At 39.4% G+C, this 10,046-nt stretch overlaps 1 protein-coding gene across 2 annotated transcripts; it reads right to left on the bottom strand.

Moving 5' to 3' along the window:
* On the bottom strand, positions 1 to 5,595 carry nsrp1 (nuclear speckle splicing regulatory protein 1). Of its 2 annotated transcripts, none has more exons than XM_085420827.1 (7): positions 4,628 to 5,595; positions 2,807 to 2,897; positions 2,553 to 2,609; positions 2,326 to 2,454; positions 1,958 to 2,165; positions 1,726 to 1,828; positions 1 to 1,626 (listed from the first exon to the last, which is right to left on the bottom strand). In XM_085420827.1, the coding sequence occupies exons 3-7, from the start codon at positions 2,562 to 2,564 to the stop codon at positions 810 to 812; spliced, it is 1,269 nt and encodes a 422-aa protein (XP_085276953.1). In that variant the 5' UTR covers positions 2,565 to 2,609; positions 2,807 to 2,897; positions 4,628 to 5,595; the 3' UTR covers positions 1 to 809. The 2 variants fall into 2 exon arrangements, with proteins under 2 accessions (XP_085276953.1, XP_085276952.1); XM_085420826.1 differs by lacking the exon at positions 4,628 to 5,595 and adding an exon at positions 3,739 to 3,963.
* Positions 5,596 to 10,046: the final 4,451 nt, after the last annotated feature.

Below are 10,046 nucleotides of genomic sequence, written 5' to 3'. Positions count from 1 at the left end.
AACTGTGAATCAGACCTTATTTTATTAGTCCATCACTGAATACACCAGAAAAATAAAAAGTGAATGAACACATCACCAGTTCAGAAGTCAAATCTGCAGTTTAGCAGCTGAGATAAAACGTACGATTTACACTCATTCATTTAGGACAGGATACAAGAGGCTCTCTAGAAAAAACCCCTCATATTCAACATTTTTATTTTTACAAAGATAAAACACGAATCTGCATTTCTTTGCCAGGGACTGTGAAATATTTGCACACTTTCAGTCTGTTCATTGTATGGTGGTTACAGGAAAAGGTTGGTAATGTACTATAATCATATTAACCATGAAAAGACTATAACCAACAATAAACTTACCCTACTAACAAGTACTGTCATCTTACTCAGTTTGAGCTTTACTGCTGTTCAGAAACATTATGAAGATCAAAAATCCACATTGCTGCAGTGGGAGGATGGTCTTTAAAATGAACACAAACATTGCAGTTCATCCTGTTCTAGTCTTAAAGCCCCACTAGTCCACCATGTATGCATTAACCCACAGTGAAAAATAGTCCTTAAAAATACATTTTCCCAATTTCCTCCAGTTTGAGGATTTTCCCCCTAAACATTTAAATAAGTCTCTTACATACAGCTTCATGTTAAGATGTTAAAATGTTTATTTTTCAGTAGGAACCACCCTACAGGTTCAGTTAGCACTAAGTGTTTAAAGAAAGAAAAAATCATTTGCTTTTTTAAGGGATGTCTTTTAAACAAAATATAAATATTCTCAAAACACAGAGTGCAGTTTGGAGATGTTTTCTGTGTGTGCTCTCAGTCCTCCTCTTTCTCGATATAGCTTTTAGATGCAGAGCGGGCCATCTGCCTGGCCATGTACCTCTCTCTTGCCGAACTCACAGTCTGATCTGTGCTGCGCTTTGCAAACTTGTTTGTCTTCTCCTCCGCTTCCTCTTTCTCCTCACCTTGATTTTTCTGCTCATCTTTGTTCTCTATTGTGCATTCAACTTCTTCCTTCCTTTCAAGTTCATTTTCTTCCTTGTTCATGCCCTTCTCCTTCTCTGGTTCCTTCCGTAGTGCCTGCTCTTCCTCCAGATGTCTGTCTTTCCTCTTGTCTTCATCCGGTTTCCTTCTCTTTTCCCTCTCCCCATTCTTATCCCGTTCTCTTTCTCTGGAGCTCCTCTCCCTCTTTCCATGCCTGTCGTCCCTTTCGGTATCACCTCTGCCTCCTCTACCTCTGTCGTCTTCTCTACCTCGGTCTCTGTCTCTCCTTCTATCTCTGTCGCTTCTTCTTTCTCCATGCCTGTCATCTCTTTCCCTTCCCCTGTTTCTGTCTCTTTCTCGCTCTCTCTCTCTATTCCTTGCTCTGTCTTGGTCTCTGTGGCTCTTTTTATGTCTGTCTCGCTCCTTCTCCTTTTCCCTCTCCTTTTCGTCACCGCTCCCTGATGAAGGTGACCTCTGCCTGTACTGGCGTTTTGAGTGTGCAGAGCCGCCCCCAGGCTTGCTAAACCCAGATTTCTGCTCATGTGCCTCCTCGATGTCACTGCTTGAACTTGGGATATTTTCATTGGATGGAGGCGAGGAAGCAGGTGAAGTCTTTTCTGTGTCTTTTGAATCCTTTGAAGTTTGAGGTCTGTAAAAGAAACAGTGATATAATAAAGACTCCGAAAAAAAAAAAAAAAAAACATGCACATGTTCATCGGTGAGCAAGTAATGAGAAGCTATGACTGACTTGTTCGCAGAGCGATCTGGTATTGCCTCCTCTCCTACAGTCTGATTCAACAGGTGCCGATAAAAGCCACTCAGGTCTTTTTGTTTCTTCACATCCAAAGCAGCTAAGTAAACACAAATTTTAACAAATCACACATACTTTGTATTTAAAATATCCAAAATGCTCAAAGATTACAAAAAGTTGCATCAGTCATTCACAGACATTAATAACAACTGCTAAGTATCACTCCAACCTTCCATCTCTGCCTCTCTCTTCTCTCTCTCCTCCTCCTCCTTCTGTTCCTGCAGTTTTTGCCTATAGGCGGATGTAACATAAGCCTCTTTATCCGCAAACTTCTCTCCCTCTGCTTCTCTTTCCTTCTGAATCTTCCTCTCCTCCCTTCGTTCTTGCTCTTTCTTTCGGTCCTCTACTGCTTTCATTAACTGGTGGATATATTTTGGCTGTAACAAAGAGAGACAGACAAATTTTCATCTCATATATTACGTCAAATGGACATCAGAAAACAACTTGAACCGAACAGCAGCACTGAGGTTTTGTTACTACTCCAGCTGCTTAGTTTTCAAGCACAGCTTTATAAGCATTCAGCATAAATTAATTTACCTTTTTGTCTGTGCCTCCCAGGATTTTTTTGCTGGTCTCTAGTCTCTGTTTTTGAATGTCATCGTACACAGCATCGTAGTCATATACAGTACTGTCCTGTTCCAGGGCCTTCTGCATCTCCAGACGCGTCTTCAGAAAGAAGGAAAGTGGAAGACAGAAAGATGAAGGCATCAAATCACTGTTTGTTTGTTTTTAATTTAATTGAATCTTTTAATTTTTCTTCTTACTTGTTTCATCATCTTCTTTTTTATAGATTCTCTCTGCAGGCTTTCCCCAACTGAGGTCTGAGGGAAAAAACATACAAAAATAAATTCAGTATATTTAGAAAGAAGCCTGCTAACAAGCAAGCTAGTTAGTGGATAAACTTCTTTATTATTTATTTTCAGTTTCTTAATAGACAAAATACTTGAATAAAATTCATTTTACTAAGTGACAAAGTACAAATTGTAATGTCTTGTTTATAACAAATCTGTTTACCCACCTCTTCATCGGAGTCATCATCGAATACAGAGGGTTTTGGTAAGGTAGTGGTCTTTGATAATCCCTTCTTTTGTGGCAAAATGAGCCCATACCTGAGGATAATCACGAAACAGAGGTTCTTAAATTAGGATTAAGATTAGGATTCAACTTTGTTGTCATTACACATGTATAAGTACAGGGTAACAAAATACAGTTTACATCGAATCAGAAGTGCAAGAGCAGTAAGTGCAAAAGTGCGATTATACACAGATAAGGGTAGTTTAAAAGGTAGGAATCATTATGAACGGATTCTGACAAATAAGTATACAGATGTTTATATTGCTATACAGAGAGCAAATATACAGATGTACTACGCACAAACGCACAGATGTATACATGTGTAGAGTTATACAAATGATCTGTATAGCATACAGATTCAACGGCACATTTGACAAGCTTTCACTGGTTATCATAATGATTATGCATCTTCAATGGGGACAACAGCAAAGGCTTTAAACTGACTGTGACACCAAGCAAGCATATTATTTGTTTGTTTTTTTACGAAATAGACCAAATTGTATTTTGAATGACTAGCATTTGCTGTGAACTCTTCCCAACTACAACCATCTGTTCGGGTTAAAATAAAATTAAAAAAAATAATAAGCTGACAGAGGAGTGGTAACCATGAAAAACACAAAACGGGTTTTTTGATAACCAACGTTAAGGAGCTGCTGTTTAATAAGTTATGAGAGAGACTAGCATAACGTTAGCATTTCGCTAGCTGGGTCGCTAGCTGCAAGGAGAGCCGACGTTTTTATACAAAACCCCGAGCTGGTACTACACGGCTGATATAGTGAAATAAGCTCTTTTAGCACGACTCTAAGCTTTACCGTAACAACCTGAAACAATATAATAACATGTTGTTATAATCATGCTAGCATGTCTGCAACTCACTGTTTCGTAGGGACCGCCATCTTGCTCCGCTGGCTGTGGACTCGCACAGCAGATTCGACACAATTTCAAGCGGCTACAAACACAAGCTTCAACTCAGCAGGCAGTAAATAAGGTCACCGCATGAAGGAGCCATATCCATGTTTTTGGGGAGTGTTATTTGCTGCTGTTATGGGTTTGACCCTCTTGACAAATGTACGGACTTCTAACGCATATAGGGTTGCCAACTCCCTGAAAGATAAATAAGGGACACCTCGTGGCCAGGGCCGGGCGACCCAGTTGTCTTCACCCTTCCCAGTGTGGTAGCTCTTTTTTTTGTGTGTAAAATTATTTTTTAACCATTTGACTTGAATTTGATTTAAGCAGATGCATATTCTTTGTGATATGACCGTATGGGAAACAAATGATCATTTAGCCATTTATTTTTAGCTCAAAATGACAACATTAACACAGTAAAACAGGCCTCTTTCTTAAACAGAAGCCTGTCATGCTTAACTTTTGAGAATATAAGTAAATCTTTCTTTAAAAGAACTCTGTCCTGCTTAACTTAAAATTATATAAATTAATAGAAAACAATAGAACGAAAAATATTCTTGTAACAGTGCACATATAGTGCATTTAGTACAATTGGCTCCAGTTGAGGTATTATTTCAGCTTTTCTAAAGCTAATCAGCTGCTCCTGTTTGTAAACCCGCTTGTTCCCATGATTGCGCATCATAACTCATCATCATTATTCATCTATGTATTACTTTTATGTATTAGTCATCTATTTGTTGTAATCATCTATCCTTGCAGTTGTTTATTACACAAAATAAATTATATTATCACACTTCTGGCCACATAGCGCTGATATTCACTGCACATGCCCATATTAACCCCAATGTTTACATACCATATCTGCTTCTGCCGTGGCCTGGTGGACAAGAAATTGGTTAAGGGTTCCCCGAGCTTTCACGCCCCTCATGTTCTTCATGTGCCACCACTAGAAGCATGCCTATGGAAAAAGTGCGCCGGCACACAGTGCAGTGCGCTGTATAGGTGTTATCGTGCACTTTCCCAGCCAGGTGTTTCCCTTTTCCCATTCCTCCTTTTTTTCTTTCTCTGAGGGGAACAAACATTGCTGCTCTGATGCTGGGCTTACACTGTGCGATCTTTGGCCCATTTTGAGACGATTTTTGAGTCGTGCAACCGATTTGGTGATCGGCCCGATTTTGGCCTTCATCGTGCATCGTGTAGTATACGTGGGGTAACGAGAAGCGATTAACACCTCACGACCAGCTCCCGATCATCAATCGCTCGTGACGTGTCACCACAGCCGCTCACACTGCTCGCGCGCAAACACGTAAACGTCGGTGAAAAAGACGGCGCAGCACGGCAGTGCAGCCTGTGATCTGGACACAAGCGATGGAGGCACAACTTGTAGAACTTTGGAAAGCTCATCCGAGCCTTTTCGATGTGGCATCACAAAATTATCACGACCACAACAACCATGAAAATAGTTGGATTTACATTGCTGCTCAATCACAGCTGCCTGATCAATGTTTTTCATTAGCAATTTAGCAAAGTTGATGGTGGTGGTGTGTCTGTGTGAGTGAAAGACAGAGAGAGCGACAGATTTTCTGTTATAACCTTCATGTTATGGAGGCACAGTGTGAGCACTCGGGTCGCATCAGAGCATCGGGCGGTATAGTGTGAGACCCTGCATCGTGACCTACCAGCTTCTAACCCCTGCGCGTCAATCGTGCAGTTTGAGCAGGAGCTGAATAACGTGACTGAAAAAATCGCACAGTGTCTGCCCAGCTTTAGGTTTACTGTCGTCCGAGACTTGCACCGCAGTGTCTGCGTTTGTTCCCCTGTTGGCCATGCTTCTTGTTGTGGTCAACTGTTGTCTTCCGGTATTTTCTCTGTAAGCGACCTTTCCTCGACCAATGAGATGAGCGGTAATCTGAATTGTCATAAGTGTGCTGTCAGCTCATTGGTCACAAAGCAGGAGAGGGGCTGGGAATTATGTTTTCAAACAAAGCGTTAATTCCATAAACATTTATAGACTACTTTTGATTCTCACTGTATTACGGGACAAAGTGCGTCCCTTATTAGCTCAATACGGGACGTGTACTTGTGTTTCTAAATACGGGACGATTCCGTCTTTTAAGGGACGGTTGGCAACCCTAAACGCATAGAGGTAACATTAGATAAACATCTGCATTCTCAATCATCCAGGAAAGTAAATCTCCAAAAGTTGATTCTGTTCATCTGGACATAGCGTTTTGTGGGAGAAACATTTCGTCACTCATCCAAGTGACTTCTTCAGTCTCAGCTTACTGCAGGTTTCCCCAAATCGTACATTTGCATAATGTCTGAAAACAGCCCACTGAAGGAACAATGGGCTGGGAGGTCAGTTCCTTAATCATAATTATGCAAATTCTCATGACCATTGATCAACAACCACTGACCAAAACCCACTGATCAAAGACCACTGATCATTGGCCATGAGTACCATTCACAGAGAGTTGGGGAATTGCTGCAATCACAGCATTGTAAGATGTACCCTTAGCGAAAGATGTACCCTTAGGCCCCCTTCTCGATTCAGAGGAACTGACCTCCCAGCCCATTGTTCCTTCAGTGGGCTGGTTTCAGTTAATATGCAAATGTACTGTTTATAAGATTTGGGGAAACCTGCAGTCAGCTGAGACTGATGAAGTCACTTGGATGAGTGACGAAACGTTTCTCCCACAAAACGCTACGTCCAGATGAACAGAATCAACTTTTGGAGATTAGATAAACTCCGACTTGCTTACCTGGACAGGTAATACATAATTCGGTAATACTGACGCTCATATAAGCTATTATTACAACTCGTGTACATAGAACATGTGTCAAATGTTTAAACTGAAAAAAAAAAAAAATCATTTTAAGGGAAAAAAATGTCACCTTGAATTTGACTGTAGCCACAGGGACAGGGCCATGTTTATATAGCATCCAAGTTTCAAGTTCAACTTTCAGATTTTCAAGTCGTTTATTTGTCATATAAAGGTATCAATGGCACATTACTACCAGCAGTTAAATTCTTAGGCTCAGAGCCCCCTCAATATTGCACATAGAAAGGTAAAATTGCACACAAGAAACACTTAGATAACAATAAGATGAACTATATAAATAAAGAAAATATATATTTATTTAAAATAAGAAAAGAATAAATCAGTACAGTTTACTATAAATATTGTAGCAGCTGTAGTGGAGAGGTAGTGGTATGTACATGTACAGTGACTGTGCAAAATAAACCCATCTTGGGAACTGAGGAGATCTTTTGGCAGATGAATTTTGTCCCACTCTTGTGTGATATAGGATCTGGTTTTTATTCATGGTAAATGGACTGATTCTTAGCTTGACTCATAGCGCTTTTATACAACATGCCACATTCAACCAAGCTCTGCCCAGCTTTACCACTTTGAAATTCTGCCTCTGTAAGATGCTCTTTTTATATTCAGTTATGTTACTGACATGTTGCAAATAAAACAAGTTAGCCTACTAATTCTGCTGCTGCCGTTATATACATAAAGTGCATGTGCAGCAAAATGGAGTTTGTAAGTGTAAGTATCTACTTGTATTCTATACTGCATATAATATGCTGCATTAGTATGTACCCAGCATTTTACTGAAGCTGAGTTTATTATCGCTACTTCTGCTGGTTTGGTACTGTCACATGTGTAAGTATAGCTACCATGTGAGAACCACAAAGTGACAAGCTCAAAAATGTTTTCAACTTAGCAACCGATAAAGTCTGAGAATTTCCGAGAACAGCTGACCCTCAAGGCCTAGTTTATTACTAAAATTCATCATAAGGAAGTTTGAAATGCTTGTTTTTTCAATGATTTCAAATGGCACTACAAATTGTGATCTGAAAAGTAACTTGTAGGCTAATTAAAGCTTAGTAGCAAATGTAATATGTGCCTCGGAGATGTGGCACTGTAATAGTAAAGTACATGATATTGGTATTTGAGTATAGCATTTATGTTTTATCTACCACTGCTAAATTTTCATTTGCCATGACCATCACTAAAACATGAATGGCTGACTTTTCTACAAAAAGTCAGTCATTACAATGCATTACAATTGTAAGATTTAAATATAATTATTACAATATCTTAATTGTAATTTGTGAAAATATTTACAAACTAGTAAGCCCCTTACCATACATGATTTCACCCCAAATCCAGCACCCTGAGGCTGCTTGCAAAGCGGACAGAAGGAGGCCGAGGACTAGTGAGTGTCATATCCAGGATGAAACAACAAACATCCATGAGTACATCAGGAAGATGGCCACAACTGATCATGTGCTTAGTTAATAGTTTAGGCAGCAGAAAAATATATATTTTTAAAAACCTAATTTACTGTAGCAGAACTGGGCTTTAATATTTTCTGTATTGGTACAGCTCCTTCACCTCCCTAGAGTTGATTCATTAAAGGTTCCTTACCTCCAAAGTGGAAACAAATTCTACAATAAATCACCACAATGACCAAAAACCAAAGTGTACTGAAATTTGTGACCGAACATCAACAAAGTGCAATAGCATGAAAGTAGTCATTTATTATTAAAAACAATGGGAGGCCCATAGGGACGCCTCACATTGCTCAAAGTGCTCCTTAAATAGATGAGTTTTTAACTGTTGAGAAATCAAGTGCTGATAAATCTCAAACACCTTTCATTTATTTTAATTTGATTTGTTTTGTCAAATGCTCTCTTCTAAACCTGTACGTTAATTCATTCCATTAAATAAGATCAAAGAGCGCACGGCTCACCTGTGATTAAAGCTGTAGCTTTCAGTCCCAGCCGCCTCATCTGAGTGACTCTAAATCCAAACACCATTATCTCTTCCGTAATCTGCATCTCATCTCCCCTGTGGCCTTACTGCTAATCCTTGCGATTCACGACCAAACCTGCCTGATAGATGAACGGACTATATGGCGATCAAATGAACTATGCAGTGCTGGTTAAATGGACAGGTAGGTTTACATAAGGCCAGAAGAAGTGCTTTAAGTAACATTCACGTAGTAGGGCTAAGATATGTGGATATTGGTGACTAAAAGAAACATTTTCGCTTTTTGTGCAACAGAGAAAATAGGGAGAAAAGGAACTACCAGTGCCTTTAAGGAAATACAGTGAATTATTGTTTAATGCCTTAGTTTTTGATTTTTAACAATTAAGTCTGTGCAGACGAATGGAGAGAGTGAAACCAGATTTCACAACAGGTAATGGCAGTAGTAGTCCTGGCATGATGAATCTGTGCATACCTCCACGTGCTGGTCTCTGGGCTGTGTTACACTTGCTGATGATGACACACATTTAATATATTTACGTCTGTGGTTTTTGACAGGTTCCTGTTATCCTTGATCTGTGCCCTCAGGCAACAAAGATAACAGTGTAGCTGTACAGGTTTGGACAGGAAGCTACTTGCGTATGCTTACAAAATATCATATGACTGCTGGCTGGTAGACTACAGGAAGGTGCCCCATTTTTTTCTTTTCCCCAGCCTTAAGCATGAGTACAACAGGTTTAGACTAATTCTCTTTAGCCATTTTCTACAAAGGTTTTTCCAATTTAGTCTTGCTTTTCAGATTTGAGAGCAATTTACGAAAGTGGATTTGGTAAAGTCTTTGGTCTCAGATCATTGTAAATTAATTAAACTGACAGCAGCATATGTATAAAAGTATTTTATGCAAATAAACTCTCTTAAATCAATAAACCGCATTAAGAAGCACTTTGAGATCATTATACATCTATCAATATTAATGTCTTTTGCTGCTATATTTAAAATATTAAAGATACAATCTATTTAAAATTAAAGCAGCATGCCTACAGAGTATTAGGATATATTTGTCCTCAAGCTTCATTAGTTTAACTACAACAGTCCTAAAGTAGTAGTCTGTGTGAGTAGTTTCAAGGAAAAGCCACACAGTATAGTATGCTGACTGCTTAGTTTCCACTGCCCAAAACATTGTAAAAGCCTCCTTTCACCCTGCCACCACTGGTTTGACTTTCTGCCCTCAGGCAGACGCTACAGGTCACTAAATCTCAGACTAACAGTTGTGGAAACAGTTTGTACCCTAAGGCCAGTACCACTCTCAACCAACATGCAAAGTGAACAATCACAGTACACACTCGCACACACTGTCACACAATAAAACCCTTAAAATATTCTATTAATTTTATGTTATTTATATACATACTTATTATACAGTCTTGTAGTTTGCTTTCCTTTAGCTTCAACCTTGTTTCATCAAGCTGGGGTGGCACTCCCAATCTCTTTGTA

Source organism: Rhamphochromis longiceps, linkage group LG10 (assembly GCF_057381845.1).
Source record: "Rhamphochromis longiceps isolate RC_006_pf linkage group LG10, R_longiceps_female_GT1.1, whole genome shotgun sequence".
Classification (NCBI taxonomy): Eukaryota; Metazoa; Chordata; class Actinopteri; order Cichliformes; family Cichlidae; genus Rhamphochromis; species Rhamphochromis longiceps.
Note: the sequence above shows the minus strand (reverse complement) of the source record. Positions and strands in the feature narration are given on the sequence as shown.